Here is a 17216-nt window from a genome sequence, read left to right as displayed (position 1 = left end):
ACGGGACGGGATGCATTTTTTATATAAATAGTTCTAAATGTTCCTACAATTGAGCTAAAGAAGGCAGCTGCTCAGGGTCTTTTTAGAAGACCCCTTATAGCCATTTGGCCTTCAATAATATCACAAAGGCTGCAATGCATCATGATTCCTTACCGAGTAATTAATCACTATAAAGGCTTGATTATTGTCGGTTACGTTTGCACAGGTGTGGAAACCAGGATGCAGGATACAATGGATCAGTCTCTTATCGGATCTAAGCTGGTATGAATGCCTCCTAGGCAGGAGCAGTGTTGCTAGCACAGGGCAACACTAGGAATAGTCCAGTACTCAGGCAGAGAATAAACAGGCAATCCGGGTCAGGAGCAGGGAGGTCAACGTGGTCAGTAAGCAAGCCAAGGTCGGTACCGGATATCAGGCAGAGAGTGGTCAGGCAATCCGGGTCAGGAGCAGGGAGGTCAACGTGGTCAGTAAACAAGCCAAGGTCGGTACCGGATATCAGGCAGAGAGTGATCAGGCAATCCAGGTCAGGAGCAGAGAGGTCAACGTGGTCAAAAGGCAAGCCAAGGTCGGTAACAGGAATCAACATAAATCATCAGATACCAGCACCAGGTAAGCATACAGCTTAGTTGTAAAAACAACTGAGCACTGAACAGGCATCAGTGCTCAGTTTTTAAACTAGCCGTCCTTCTAGATCCCGCCCCCAACCGTGACGACGTCCAATGGACGTTGCTTCTCCTCCACAGGGGTATGGGATCGGACGGGGGGCCTGTCCGGTAATGCCGTGGGTGTCCATCACTGTGCGGCGGTTCGTTCTTGTGAACCCGCCGCGTATGAGGACACAGTGTTACCGGATCGTCCCGGGAGGGGTAAGTATCGAGTACCCGCCACTCGGGGGTACTAGGGAGATGCACTCCGCACCGGAGCGCGACGCCACGAGCACCCGGGCGACGCGTCCCGGACGGGACCATGACGCAACGGGTACTCGGGCGACGCGCTCCGTATGGGAGCGTGACGCTGTGAGTCCCCCCGCAACGTACTCCGGCCGGGATCGTGACATTGTCAAAGTTTGATTGTTGAATTACGGCACCCCTTTTATAGTAGAGCAGAAGACAAAGCCTGTGTCTTCTGCTCTTTCATAAATAAGTGAGGGAGGAGCTCTGATTGGCCACAAAACTTATCAGCCCCAGATGCTGCTCTCCAATTTGTTGAATGTCAGTCATATCCCGGGATGATGAGCCTGCCGATACCCCACTGTGCAGGTATGTTACACCAATTACTTAATTGATAACACGGGTCTTATATTCGTATCTAAGATGTGGTCAAGCATTTCTCCCTTTCCTTTTATCTATTTAGACTTCTTTTGTGCCTTCTCACAATAACTCCCACCTCTCTCCAGCCCTCCTCTTTTCCATAATTACCGTATTTGCTCAAATATAATTGTGACGGAAGCCTCCATCACTGGGGCCACTGGAGAAGCCTGACTGCCAGCCTCCTCCCTATTGACTATGGGCCCTGGGTTTGTAGAGACTTCTGTGGCTACCCCCAGCAGTATCATCTCATCACTGGCTGAGAGGATTATCTCCGGCAGACAGCCAGGATCTGCCACCAGGGAGTGACCACCATTCTTTGATGTTTAATGTTGTATAAATCAGTCTCCCCCTATTGTATTGTTAATCCCGTTACTGCCCCTGTTGTCTCTGAGAGGCAGATTAAGGGGGCGGTTTGTGTCCCAATGTCTTGTTTTATGTTAATGTGTGTTTTGCTGGATATATCCAGCTCTGTGTGTCTAAAATAAATCAGTCTTCGTTTGGTTTTACCCTACACTGAGTCTCGGCTAGTGACTGGGGAACCGGGGAAAGTGTGTTGTCCCAGGCTAAGGGAGCACAAGACAGCGGAGGTAGTCGGTCGGACAAGCCAGCTCCGTGACAATAATACAAGGTTTTTTCAGAAAAATACCCCTATTCTTATAAGACTATAAGACTAAGATCCGGATCCTCCGCAGCGCTGCAGGGTACCTGGATCCTCCGCCGGCATGACATGACCTTCCAGTGCTCCATCGTAGAAGCCCCGGCGGAAGTGCTGGGCAACCGCAGAGGTTGTCATCACGCAGCCGCCCACTGGCTGCCCCCAGGGAGTCTAGAGGATGGGGCGCAAGTCTGGGGATGCACTGGTAAGTCTCGGGGGGGTCAGAGTGGCATATCTTGGGGGCAGAGTGGCAAGCCTGTGGGCAGATGTGCATAACTGGGGGGCAGGTTGGTAAATAAAAGGAAAATAATAATAGTTTTTATTAAATATGAAAAAATAGTTTACATATGAATTATTATTTACTAGTAACACACATTTTTTTGGGGGGGTCATCTTATAATTGAGCAAATACGGTATTAGCCTATTGCCGTATTTCACAAGCTCTGTATTAATATAAATATGCATATTTCTGCATGTTTGTTTTCTAACATTCTTTATTACTTACTGAACTTTATTTTATTCAGTTAAAAATCCAGAAAATCCAGCAACTGTCTATAATATAACTATCGATAAGAATCGATAATGAAAATCGTTCCCAACGAATTTCATTATCGATTAGTTTAATCGATTTTTATCGATTAGAAAATGATGTTTTTTTCAGAGCAAATGCTCCCTAAAATACCCCTCGTTTTATAATCCGTTTAAGTGTGACTCACAGCAGCAGTTCCTACTTACAGTTCCTCCCTGCAGTCACTGCCAATTGGCCCGCCCACTTCCTTCTTCCAGTCCCTCCCTGCAGTCACTGCCGATTGGCTGCAAGGAGGGACAGGGAGAAAGGGGTGGGGCCAATCAGCAGTTTCTACAGGGAGGGCAGGGCCAAAGTGCCGATTGGTCCCGCACATTTCCTATAGCGTCCACATGGCTCAAGAACTCATCTGTGAGTATAAAATTAATATTTGGTTAAGTTAGGGGCAGTTATAGTTAATGGAGTGTTTAGGGTTAATTTAGGGGCAGTTGTGGTTGATGGGGTCTTTAGGGTTAATTTAGGGGCAGTTATAGTTAGTGGGGTGTTTAGGGTTAATTGTGGTTGATGGGGTCTTCAGGGTTAATTTAGGGGCAGTTGTGGTTGATGGGGTATTTAGGGGCAGTTGTGGTTGCCCTTTTATCTATTTTGATATGTGCATAACTGGGGGGGCAGGTTGGAAAATAAAAACAAGAAATGCATTTTTATCAAAGTTTTTTTATTCTGCTGTTTGTTTTTAACATCCTACATTACTTTATTAAATTATTTTAAAAAAATTTACATTTTTTTTATCCGATTAATCAAAAAAATAATCAGCCAACTAATAGATTATGAAAATAATCGTTAGTTGCAGCACTACTCCAATCATCATTCCACGCTTCGCCTCCAAAAGGCTTTATCAAAGAGGCAACTGGTTAAAGTGTAGGATTTTTTCTATGTGAATACTGAGATACTAAACTTTAATAATTTGTAAGAAGTTGTCTTCTCTCATTTTGGGAGATGTGGATTTAACCTCTGCTAACAATCTTTAATTAACCTGCTACTGTTTGTGAGTGCAATATTTTCAAACAGTGTAAGGTTTGATATTATGTTTTCTTTCTTACATGTTATTGGTCAGGCAATACCATAAGAAGACATGCATTTGAATTTTAACCAGGACAATGCTTTTAAATGTATTTATTTTTTTCCATATGTGCGTTTCGGGGAATTACACATCAATCTTTGTTGACACTAGTGCGCACCATTTGGCGCTAGGTTTTACAGAATCTTTGAGATTATAATTAGTTTGATTTAGGAATGTTTAATTCCCAGAATTTCCAACTTAAAATAGGCTCTTACGTCATGTTGACATTTCCTGTGTCGTACAATCGAACAATCTGCAGATTGCAAAAAGGCATATCTACACAATTTACTATTTTAGATTTGAAATGCCTTGTTCGTGGCATAAGGAAATGCTGCGACCTTGTGCTTTTATTTCTCTCTTGGGTATGATTCATCAAGTTATGTTAATGTGACTGTTCCGCTTCTAACTCCCACAATATGGACCTTGATGAATCAAGTCTCCAGTCTCCATTTCCCTTGTCATTTCCTACTTCCTGCCAAATCATAGGTGCACAACTGCTTTGCACTAATGTGACCTTATCATGCCCCACAGTATAGCAAATAATAGCTCAATGGCAGTTTTGTTCTTGTGATATTCACAAAATATACGGATTTTATAAGCAACCATTTTAAACGGACATTATAGAATTGAGTGAAAAACATCTGGATGTACAGATACATGTCCTATATTGCTATCTGGCCACTTTATTCATCACTACTGTAGGCATCATTGTCAGTAGATTATTTCATTTCCTGCCAATAAAGAAGCAATATAGCATGAGTGGTCTAAACCAGTCCCTATCATTCAATCACAATAAGCAGAACAATCACCAGAGAAGAATATGTACTATTCTACTGTGTAGGCTGTTCAAACTAAAATAGCTAAGGGAAGCATGTTTAGACCGTTCTCTCTTTTTTTTTCTTCTTCTTTTTTAAGTCGGACAAGAAATCCAGAGCATACAATGCTACAGAATATTGAAAATATTTAATGAAATGTTCTAAAATATATGAATCATTGCCCCGGGGTGGCAGCACTTCACCCAGAGATACCAGATGAAACCAGGCAAGTTGCCAGATATGGTTAGCACCATCTATGTAATGGCATATAATACCAAATAGCAGGAGTGCCTCCACAAAATAAAAGAGCACCTTCAACCACACACACTTTCATCTAACTTATTGACTTCCCTCCTTACAACTTCCTCTTATTACTTTCCATATTCTATAAACTGCCCTGAAGGTTCCTTAAGTTAAAGTCCAAGGATTGGAAGGGAGTGCCCTACATTGCCTCTGTCAGGGGATATCCATGCCAGATAGAGTCAATTTACTGTGCCACTAACTCTGCAAATTAAAGAAGATCAGTCAAACAAGAAAACAGATTTCTTTTCAAATCTGGCAAAAAAATGTGGAAGAAAAATGAAATATGACATACTTTATATTGAGTTATTGTTAATAAATGTTTATCAATTTGCAGAGTGATGTTCCAAATAAAAGTAGAAACTTTTTGGCTGTAGAAATTCGCTTTACTGAATCACCACATTCATATGCTTTATCTAGCTTTGCAAGCATTTGTATTAAATCTTGGGGATTTTGTTTAGAAGAGAATGGCAAATCCACATGAAAGACAGTATGGGGTTTCTCTCCCCACTTTACTCTCATTATCAGATTTCATGCTCTTGAGTTACATGTTTACAGTACTGCACAAACAGACCTTGGAAACATGACATAAATGAGAAAACATATTTTCTGCTGTTGACCAATATGTTAGAAAATCAAAGTCACATTGCTGCCTGACAAAAAACAGAAAAGAAGGCAAGAAAATCCCACCAAAGCACATAAACAGCTTCATTGAATTTAAACCCGGTAGAGCACTGTCAATAAGACAGGCTCAATCAATCATTAATTATGTGAAATGCTATATTACTATATTACACATCATACCAAATTACATTACTTAATCTAAAACACAGACCCTGGACTCTTTTCATAAGAAGATAGATAGATAGATAGATAGATAGATAGATAGATAGATATCCAACCACTTTTCAGTTACCGTCAATAAAAAAAAATAAAAAAATCTCTCACACTGACTATTTTCAAACATATAAATAGTTTCCTTACTAGATCAGTTACCTGGGAAGACATTATACTTTGTGGAGATTAGGGCTGAAACAACTAATCGATAATGAAAATCGTTCTCAACAAAAATTATAATCCACCCTCAAACAGAGATCGGATTATAACACTAGAATCCAGATCCCCCGCAACGCTGCAGGGGACCTGGATTCCCCTCACTGTCGGCCGGTCTCTCACTTCCGTCTCTCTCCCCCTCCCATACACCCCTCTGACTCCTCCCCCCTCCCATACATCACTCTGCCTCTCTACCCGGCTCCGTTACTGACTTCATAGAAGCCTCAGCGTAAGTGAAGGGCAGTAACGGAGGCTGTCTGTGCGCATCGTTTAGACCCCCACCGGCTGACAGAGGATCATCCTCTCTGTCAGCCGGTGGGGGTCTGCATCGTACAGACAGCCTCCGTTACTCACCTTCACTTACGCTGAGGCTTCTATGAAGCTGCAGTGAAAGTTCCTGTCAGTAACGGAGCCGGGTAGAGAGGCAGAGCGGTGTATGGGAGGGGGGAGGAGTCAGAGGGGTGTATGGGAGCCACCCTCCCATACACCACTCTGGCTCCCCCCCCCATACGGCACTCTGCCTCTCTACCCGGCTCCCTGGTGTCTTGTGAACCTCCGTGGCTGACAGGAGGCAGAGTGGAGTATGGGAGGGGGGACCAGGCAGAGTGGAGTATGGGAGGGGGTAGGAGGCACAGTGGAGTATGGGAGGGGGGAGGAGTCAAAGTGATGTATGGGAGGGGGAGGAGTCAAAGTGATGTATGGGAGGGGAGGAGCCAAAGTGATGTATGGGAGGGGGAGGAGGCACAGTGGTGTATGGGAGGGGGCAAAGTGGTATATGGGAGGGGGAGGAGGCAAAGTGATGTATGGGAGGGGGAGGAGGCAGAGTGGTGTATGGGAGGGGGGAGGAGCCAGAGTGGTGTATGGGAGGGGCAGGAGCCAGAGTGGTGTATGGGAGGGGGGAGGAGCCAGAGTGGTGTATGGGTGAGTTATAGTGGTGTATGGGGGGTATTATGAATTTCAGGGCATATAGGGGGTATAAGGCATATCGATATTAGGCATATCAGGGGGGCAAAAAACATATCTGGGGGTAAAAGGTATATCCGGGGGCTCAGTGGCATATAGGGGGTATAAGGCATATCGATATTAGGCATATCAGGGGGGCATAAAACATATCTGGGGTAAAAGGTATATCAGGGGGCTCAGTTGCATATCACTGGCATATAAGAGGTATAAGGGATATATGGGGGCAGAGTGGCAAGCTGGGGGTCAGATGTGCATAACCGGGGGCAGTTTGGTAAATAAAAAAAATTTAAACAAGGCTTTTTTCTCATAGTTTTTATTAAATATGAAAAATAGTTAACATATGAATTAATATTTACTAATAACTGTGTTAAAACCTAGTTTGAGAAACACTGTGTTTGGGTTCTTGTAGCTTTTATTATTATGTCAGTAAAATAAGAAGGTGAATAGCGAGAGGCCATTGCAATACAGAGATGAAAGTGTAAATTGTACGTTTTTTATTACATTATTTTAAATTGAAAAAAAATAAAAAAATTTTATCCGATTAATCGAAAAAATAATCGGCTAACTAATCGATTATTAAAATAATCGTTAGTTGCAGCCCTAGGGGAGATAAAGACAAAAATAAAACAATATGGCATCTGCAATATAAGTGTAATTTTACAATTTTAAAGTTGTAATTTAAATGATGTATTGTGTGCACAGGTCCCTTGCCTGTTCTTATTTATTTTTATGTTATTTCAGCCAGGGAGAGGAGATCCCGTCTGATGCAGAGAAGCCAGAGCCTGCAGTTATCCATCTTCCAACATCGACAAAGCTCATTACAACCACAGGGATAGAGAAGTAATCACATCAATGCTGGTAAGTAATACATAAGACCAAGGGTCACCAACAGGTAGCCAGCAAGTGACAGATAGCACACCTCCTTCTGCTACTCCAAAACCAGAGGCAGACCATGTACTGTATTCACTGTACACAAGAAACCCATCAGAATATATTCATATAAAAAGGAAGCATTTTTCTTTTGCTAACACCGCTGTCAATTTGCACTGTGGGGTAAAAACATTGTGTAAATCACTGCTAATAAGGTGGGCTTACAGCACGAGGAGGAACAATATATTTCACCGACACAAACTAAAATACACAATAATTTATGGACAAGATAAAAATTGTTTAAACATTCTAGGAGCCACTTAAGTGATATATTTTCAGAGACTTGTATAAAATCAAACCACTTGACTCCAGCAGTAAAATGTATTTCCCGTGGCCAGTCTATATTTTGAGTGAAGTACTATACCTTGTATTGCAATGAAGATCATAAATGGGAGTTTTGAACTGAATGGATTTCACCATTTCCCCTGTCCGTAGCGAGTACAAATCCACACAACAGTAAGGTTGGCTTGTGCTGGAAGAAGAAAAGAAAACGGACCAGTTTTAAGAGTTGACATCAAGAAATAATTTGGTTTCCCAGATAATATATAACAATTGCATTCACTGAAGCATTTCCTAGTGTTTAGCATATGTTAAAAATAAATTATTCCTTTTTTTATTTTAAATAAAATGTAGTAATTCATCTGAACACCTGAAGCCATTTTCGGGGGTGTTTACAGTGTTAATTAGACTTTTCCTCCAGACGTATTGGAGGCACCTTACGTAATAACCAAAGAGAGAGCGGAGAGATTTGTAGGGAGAGCGGAAGGCTTTACAATAACATGATGTAGCATACATTTATTAACACACTTTCCGATCACTGTCCACAGGCCACATTTTGTTTTTAACGTGTGTGGTCCACCGACAAACTGTACTACAAGCGGAATTGTTTATGCTTTTCACTTTGCACCCACAGTATTAACACACAGTTGAACAATTGACAATTAGAGTGCTTGTCAAATGCATTGTCCGTGATTGTATGTGTGTTATTACCCTGGTGAAATATAACTGGCTGATAAATTCTGAATGCATGTTGTTCAGTGAGAATAAACTGGCAACGACAAGAAATAACATAAACACTGCCATTATTGGGACAAAAAGTGCAATAATAAATCAACTTCACAGCATACTTGGAGTTATCTTCATATATATATATACGGTTGGTTGGTTTTGTTATAGCCAAAATTAGGATAGAGAAACATATACAAGAAGAAATATGTATAATACAATATGCTAATTTCAATCATATTTAGCTAATGCTAAATTGGGGTCAGATGGGAAAAGTATTTGTCGATCTGAGTTTAGTTTGTGTACAATGTATTTGTAATTTTAAGCCCTGATCAACTAAATGCCCCAATTAATAAGTTTACTATTGCTCCTCGGATCAGGCAGAGATCTAGAAATACTTTGCTGCAGCTAATGAATAAAATGCTTATCTAATCTAAGAGACGTCAAATAAGTTTAGACTACTATTATCTTTTATTTATATTGCACTACCAGATAATGCAGCACTATAAAATGGCGAATATGGACAATGACAAATTCCAAGAAAAAAAAGACTGAAAGACAGGTGGTTATGGTCGTGTCCAGATCTATTCCTCTTTTCTTAACTAGCCCTGCCTCTTGTAGTATTTCTCCACTATGGACAATGCAGGGTAAGATTATCCATAATGATCAGAACTTGTAGTAGGTATTAATGAGATCATCGTGACTTCAGGAGCAGAGTCCTCAGTTGGGTACCGAATACCCACTTCCAGTTTATACTAACTTTCCCAAGCTGAGATTTGAAGTAGGCAGCTAACACTAGACATGTAGGCAAGACTTCTTTCATCTAAAAAAGTTTGTGGAAAATCAATGGGGGTTTTTTGTTAGATGGCTAGGTCTAGTTTAGATCCACATTGAAAATTACAAAGCATCAATATATATACATTCAAGGTAGTTTCATACCTGCTGAGTATTTTATCTCAACATATTTGGAGGTATAATGTTAGCGAGCATGGCTACCAATGGCATATCCTACTTTTTTAGGATAGCTGAAACTTTATTTGAACAATTTGAACAACCAGGAGATGATGCCAAAAAAAGAACAGAAAAATGGTTCATATTAGGATCCATATCTTCAGGAGAGAACTTGTTAAGGGTAAAAAAAATTACTAATATACATACTTTCACTTTGCGTTTGTGATCTTTTTAGGCATTTAAAAAGATACACTGGTCTGATATGCCCTTAAAATACTTTGGATGTGTTTTAATGCCTATCATGTTCACTTGCTTGCCTCCATAACTCCAATGACAAAAATGATAATGATAAACATTCACCACATCCTGAGCACATTTTATTGCAGTGGCAATTTGCTATAAAACAGATAATCAGCCAAATGTTAAAACTGAAAGATAATGTTCTGAAAGGCAGATTGACAACAGGCGCTGGCTACACAAACCAGCTGTGGGAGCTCAACAAAAGCAACACAAAAGCCTTGTGTCCCCTCCAACCTTTCTCATGGGAGGGAAACCAGGACCGACGTCTGATTATTTAATAAAATGATACAGAGCCAGATTGTCTGGATAGTGTGGCGGCTCCCAAATTACAAAGAGCAAGAATAGATCACTTAAATAGTGACAATGTGTGTAGTTTCCTCTGATTTAAGCTTTAATCACTTTAAAGCAACACAGAAACATCTAACCTTTTACATAGGTTTTACAGCAGGAGCCTATCGGTTCCTGCTTTTGTGTCACATGACCGTTAACTGTTTACAACAAAAATCTGAAAGACAAAAAATGTTCGTGATTAAATAAGTTTGGGCATTCAACTTTGAACAATGTTTATAATACTGCATTCTGTTACAAACATCTAAAACTTAGCTGCGTCGGTAGAACAGCAAGTCCTGCTCCCAGTAGAATACACATAGGAGGGGTTTTTAATGCTAGATAATACCTTATTTAGTGAGGCAAAATGTTTAGCCACACCACAACAATAGTGCAATACAAAAAAAATACTAGAAATGTGGATATTCTCGCAAACCACTGTAGGAAATAGCAAAATTACAAACACACACTAATATTTGCTTCAGGTGTGCCTCAGTCATGTCACGACTGGGCCTAAAGGGCTAACACTCAAAATAATGATGCTCGGAAAAGAAAGAAAAAAAAAAAAAAAAGTGTTCACCCCGTCCCTGTCACGTTGATTTATAACAGTTATTTTGAAGTGAGACAAAAAAGAAAAGAAAACACGCATATGCAAACAATTAGTCTATTTTCGTAGGCATGGAGTGAGGTGGGTGGTAACTGAGAAAAGTTTCAAAAACTCTGTCACAATATCCCGTTTTCTTTTTTTTTCCCCAAGTAAGCCCCATCAGACAACAAACGTTTGCCACATCAGAGGCTTCTTAGAGCCTGCAGGGTCGCTTTGATTCCAGGCCGCTGTAGGCATTAACAGGGACATAATTAAGGTAAAAAGTTCAACCACAGTCCTAGGGCTCATGTATTGCCAGATATACATTTCCTTCTATTCATTTCCTTCTACTGTATCTACTCAAAGAAATATATTGGAAACACATTTATCTTAAGCGAGAGCGTTTTCCTTTTCCAATTAACGTTTTTTTGACATTTGCTATGCCTAATCCCTTGGAAGCACCCCACACCCCGAGAAACTAACTATTCCACTAACTGTAATTTTGCAGTGACCCATGTCACACCAGGATTCGGCGGCTTAATTACAGGGGATCTATCATGAATATCAAGATATGACTGAAAGATCACTTCTCCTTCCAGGTAACATGCTGTGCCGGGCATAAGTACTATTTCCCGCTAAATTTTCTTTCTGTGGGAGACAGACAGCCTTACGGAGGCTTGAGTGGTTAAGAACGCCTATGTGCAGTATCCCGTGAAAGCTTAAGTCTGATGTATATAAAATATGATCTTCTTTCAAAACCATAGGACTGCTGACAATTTCCGAAGAATATGGGTTCACCTTACAGCAGTGAAATAGGGCTGTTGTAAGGCATTGTTCAACTAAAGAAGATCATATATTAAAATATTTTGTGAGCGCAAAATGCAAAGTACAACCATGGCAATTTGTGGAATCAACGGTAGAATCTGTAGCTCTGGAGCAATTCTTGCTATCGACTGGCTGCTTGAAGCAGCCAATCGGTCGCAGTGAAGTGCTCCAATTGAAATCACCTTAGACAGGCGGGAGCTGACTGGCGTGTAATTATATCACATCCAGGCATGACACTAAATGGCAAGAAGATAAATTACATTTTATTAAAGTATATGGAAATAGTATGGAAAACCAATGTATTCTTTAGCTAGTTTAAGTGTGGATAAGCACCTAGGGCAGGCATGTCCAAAGTCCATCCCGAGGGCCATTGCGGCCCGCATTCAGAACTGATAAGGCCCCCCAGATAAGTTGCCCAAATATAGATCTGTTTTTTTTATATTAAAGGCAGAGTCATTTAACACCTGTTTAGATTTGTCATCCAAGTCACAAAATGAAAAGTATGCCGTTTTCAATAAACTTTGCATAAAATAGTTAATTTGCATTTAATTTTAATGGTTCAAAGAATGTCAGGCAAAAGGTCGGCCCTCGCACATGTTCACTTCATCAAATCTGGCACGCTTCGAAAAAAGTTTGGACATGCCTGACCTAGGGCCTTGGGCCTTTATACCTCAGTTTCACCCCCTGTACACACCGATATAAACAAGAAGATACATTATATTTTAAATGCACCCTCATGGCAGGATTGCACAATGGCAGTTTCTGGAATAGTTTATAGTTAGCAAGAATTTACAGACAGAAAGGCAACGTTCTAAAGCTGATTGCATACTTTTGAGGTAGACAAATTTTCTTAATTTAGCAAAAGAAGCATCAATAAAATCCAGCTTCTAAGGACATATTTACTTTAAAGGGGACATTACAGGTTTTTGTTTTTTACGTAAATAATTATTTTTGTTGCTATGTTTTATAGTTCACCCAAGCAAAACACAAGCTTTTACAAAGTAACAGCCTCATCCAAGCTTTTATCCGACAGGGTCTACGTTTGGCAAGGTTCTATAAGATGCTTTTATGTATAACGTCATAAGACTACAGGCATCTTAAAATCTTACCACTTTAAGGGAAACATACACATGCATTACTGTCACAAAATAAATACACAAATGGAGTTTCTGAGCAACATATACAAGTAGACCCAAGTAGACAAACCCAGAGAGTGTGAGAGAGAGTAAATGAGAGTGTGTGAGAGAAAGTGGAAAGTCTTTCCGATTCAGGCCTTTTCTTTTTTTCTTTGCTAAGATACAAAGTTCCTGGTGTCATCTTATAATCAGGGTAAAACAAGCAAATATGGTAATTATATATACAATATTAACACATGCATACACTTAACTTCCGTTTTATATTTATCTGTCTGTATTTGAAACAAATACAGAGTCATATATTTTTTTTAATATGTTTATTGCTGGCGATATACCTGCCATTGCAAAACTATTAATGACCAAAAATCCGTGCCTGTCTTCAGGTTCCATGCTCCAAAAACACAGCACACACAGCCCACCCAGGATCTTAAAGTGTTATGGAGAAACACGTCAGAAGACATGAGAAGGAATCTGTACTCAACTCATTATTTCACAGTGTCATTGGCTAGTTGAAATCATCAGCAGATGTTGGTTGCAAAGTTTTAAAAGAAGTCCAAATTTACAGTGGCCACATGTTCGTTAATCCCTGGTAATTTTAACGTGAGGTTTGGATAAAGAGTTTCTGCAGTGTAAAGGGTGCTAAAAGAAACGATGAAAGATCTATTTAAATTATAGCTGAACATCTCAACGGGTAACTGCAGAAGTGTATGCTGGCAAAACTACAGTAAACAAAATTGTGGGACTGTCAGGAGTGCTATGGACTAGGGATGCACCGAAATATAGGTGGCCGAAACATATGGGCCAAAAATCCAGGACCGGGGGGCAATTGCTGCTGCTTATCTGTGTGTTGCCCGCACACACTGTGTAAACAACGTCTCTTAGCCTGCCCAGGGGAAGCAGGAACCCAGCGGAGTCAAGTGAATTTATGTCACGTCACGTGACTCTACTCCGTGTCTGCTTCCCCTGAGACAAGAGAAGTTGTTCGCACAGAGTGTGAGCAACGCAGAGGAAGCAGCGGCCCATGCGGAAGACCTGCAGTTCAGGTAACGGGGTGGGGGAGGGTGTATGAACGAGTATGCGTGATTGAGGAAATGAATGAGTATCTGTGAATGAAGGAATGGATGAGTATCCTTAAATGAATATATGAATGAGTGAATTAATGTTTGTGAATGAGTAAATTAATGAATATGTGTGTGATAGCATGGATGTGTAAGTAAGGAGGAAGCATGGCACAGGGAGGCTGTAAGTGATGTGCAGACCCCCTCTGCCAGGGCAGCATTTTATCTGTGCTGGCAGCATCATTGCTCAAGGGGGGCAGCTAGCCAGGTTTCAGCATGTATTGGCTGCTTGCGCATGATAGGAGTGTGATTGCTATATTAAATATATATGACTTCTAACAGCAATCACACTCCTGTCAAGCCCAGGCATACCCAGATTCCAGCATGTGCTGGTTGCCTGGGCATGATAGGAGTGTAATTTCTGTTAGCAATCATATATATATATTTATATTGTATATATAAAATATTTCATATACATGGTGTCTTTTTTTTTTATTTATTTATTTTAAAAGGTTGGGGGTCATTTTCGGTTTCAGCCAAGTGCATCCTGAATTTTTGGTTTAGGTCCCGAATTTTCATTTCGGTGCATCCCTACTATGGACATCCATAGTATGAGGCCAAGAGGGGGCACTTGCTCTCTCTGGAAATTCCCTGACATTGCCACCCTATTCTGCCTATGCCGTACCCCTTGCATAGGGCTAATATTTTGTCCCCTGGAAAAATTTCCGGGGACACCCATGAGAACCTGTACACAATAATATCACCCACCAAAGCCACCAGCTATACAAGCATTGATTTCAGATCTGTGGTAAGAGAATTGCTACAGATAAATAAAATCCAAGTGTCCTCTCTTACCCTAATGTGGGGATGTTTACTGATATACTGTATGTACAACACATCAGTGAACAAATACATCCAAATACGCTGGCTATGATTATTTTTTTTTTACAGTGAAGCAAACTACCGCTGACGTACCACTACCAGCCACATGAATGCTGATTCACACATACAAGGATCTAACAAATTACTTCAGTAACTTTTGACTTCAATAACAAAAAATGTAAATATTTAAAATGTAATCATAAAGTTCAATATCAGCCCAGAACAGACGTTTGAAATATACACATAGCATAAAGGGACTTGAACAAAACAATTTAATTCTTGTAGTTCAAAATAACACTGACAAAACATTTTTCAAAAATGCTTAAGAAATCACATAAACAATTGTAATGCTATCTATGCTTAATAGTTTTCATTACAGCAGAATGGACAAAAACATATATGTACAGTAAACATTTACATTATGAATGTATGAACTTATACATAAATGTATATCAATGCTTAAATTATTGAAGTGACTTTCATAGTTTTTAAAAGGGACACTCCAGCCATCAGTTGAGAGGTCCCTCTAAATTTTCTCATGCGCATGTGCAAAAAGCATTGATTTCAAGGTTGGTGTTTTCATGCCACTGATCGATTGCTTTACTTTTCTACTAAAGTTATGTAACATTTTTTTTCTCCTTCAATGCATGTTAAAGAATGCATGTTAAAATACAAAGCACTCTAAAATGCATTCTTTGTTGGCGAGGCTAAATGGGACACAAGACTGTGCCTTTAAGTTGAGCATCTAATGCAGGTTTTATTGCAAACCCTGTGACCAAGCTCTGAAATAAATCATGATAATGATCTTTTCCACATACCTAGTGTGAGGTGACATGAGACCATTTTAGTACACACTTTACTAAGGTTGAAACTCACAAATTCTCCTTTTAGGTGCTTGTTTGATAAACCGGACACTGAATCGTAAACCGAACTGGGCAAGGCAGCACTTCAGCTGTTAGCAGATTGGTCAAGGAGTCAAGAAGGTGCTTTGAAGACCACAACTCTGGACACACACAAGTAACCTAACTAGACAAGCTCTTTTTGTTTATAAAGAAGAAGAAAGTATGGGAAATAAAGAATACACAGAGGCAAATGCAGTGTTCCAATCAAGAATTACCGAGTGTCCATGGACACTAGTGCCTTAGTCTTGCACATGTTTCACTAGTGGAAGTATGACAGTTTCAGTCACTCAGTACAGATGCCGTTTGACATTTGCTTTGGTAAGCTTCTTGGGCTTCCCTTCTTTCATCAAAGTATGTTCAGTAGCATAGAGAACGTTGGCAGTCAGAGAAATGTATTTTTCTTTAGTTACCTTACATTGCTTTGCCATGCAAAAACTTATATGTGCATATATCAGCTTGCCGGCACTGACTTCTTTTCTCTCTATAAGATGCCGTCAGAGGTTAAAAATGGAAGCAAATCAGATTATGTCTAAAATGTAAGCTGATCATACCATAATCATTTTAGTATTTGTTTGGTCTCGGATTTTCATACTCCAGTGCCAATGTACACAGCCCTGAAAACTACAGACACAAAATGTAACCCACCCTCGGAGCTTACAGTCAATTTCAACCACAATCTTCATTAATAACACTGCAGCTATACAGCTTTCAGAATGTTGCGCATCACTCAAGAATGCAGAAAGCATCTCTACTTCAAAGGCACCATGTTGCAAAGCGATGACCACATTTATACAAGTTAATGTGTTTCATTGAAATCGGTCTCACTTTACCAAACGGTATACTACACGTGATGCTTCAGTTTCCCACACGGATTTACAGTTACTTTAAATAACTCCCAAACTGACTTAACTGAATGTTAGGCAGACTCATTAAATTATGTGTTTTTTTTAAGTTATACCATTCAAAAGCTATACTTTAAAAGGCAGGAATAATGGAAAAGCTACCATTGCTGAGTGTCACCTTATATTGTACACTTTTTGGCATGCAAATGCATAGAATGATTCATCAGTAACCTCTATAGTCGTTTCAGTTATTTACGTAGACTCCTAGCTACTCGCCTTCCAGGAGGTATGTTCCTTCTGCATACATGGATATCTACCAACAGCTAGCTTCAGCACTGGATCGCACATGTTTTCTAGCGTGATACGGCTGCCCAAAAACAAACTAAAGAGAAAAACAAGTTTACAGAAGAGGTCCAAAATATTGAAATCATGGTAGAATTGTAAGCTTGCGAGCAGGGCTCTCTCCACCTAATGTATCGGTTTGTCTTAGTCTGTGAATTCTCGTCTTGTCATACCCTTTGAATATACGTATTGGATTAAGCTCTGTGTAAATTGTTGGCGCTATATAAATAAAAGATAATAATAATAATAATAATATTGGAGGCAAATGCCCTCTTGCCATCCCTCTCCTGGGTCTAACACTATTGCACATCTACTGATTTCAGTAGACAGTCATTGACTGGCTAGCCTGAGCAGCCAAAACTGGTACGAATTGCAGAGAATGGAAATC

The 17216-nt window shown here is 40.2% G+C and overlaps 1 protein-coding gene across 1 annotated transcript in view; it reads right to left on the bottom strand.

Annotated features, from left to right (window-relative positions):
- The window catches only part of LOC149286273 (BCAS3 microtubule associated cell migration factor-like), a 523731-nt gene that overhangs the window by 460681 nt on the left and 45834 nt on the right, over positions 1–17216 (bottom strand). Inside the window, exon 7 of the mRNA XM_089494317.1 lies at positions 8037–8144. Within this exon, the coding sequence (XP_089350443.1) occupies positions 8037–8144 (108 nt within the window). The remainder of the gene's footprint in view (positions 1–8036; positions 8145–17216) is intronic.

This window comes from Sceloporus occidentalis, unplaced genomic scaffold, assembly GCF_023333645.1.
Source record: "Sceloporus occidentalis isolate IW3139 unplaced genomic scaffold, rSceOcc1.0.p SCAF_71, whole genome shotgun sequence".
NCBI classification, from domain to species: domain Eukaryota; kingdom Metazoa; phylum Chordata; class Lepidosauria; order Squamata; family Phrynosomatidae; genus Sceloporus; species Sceloporus occidentalis.
This window is presented reverse-complemented; position numbering and strand designations above follow the sequence as displayed.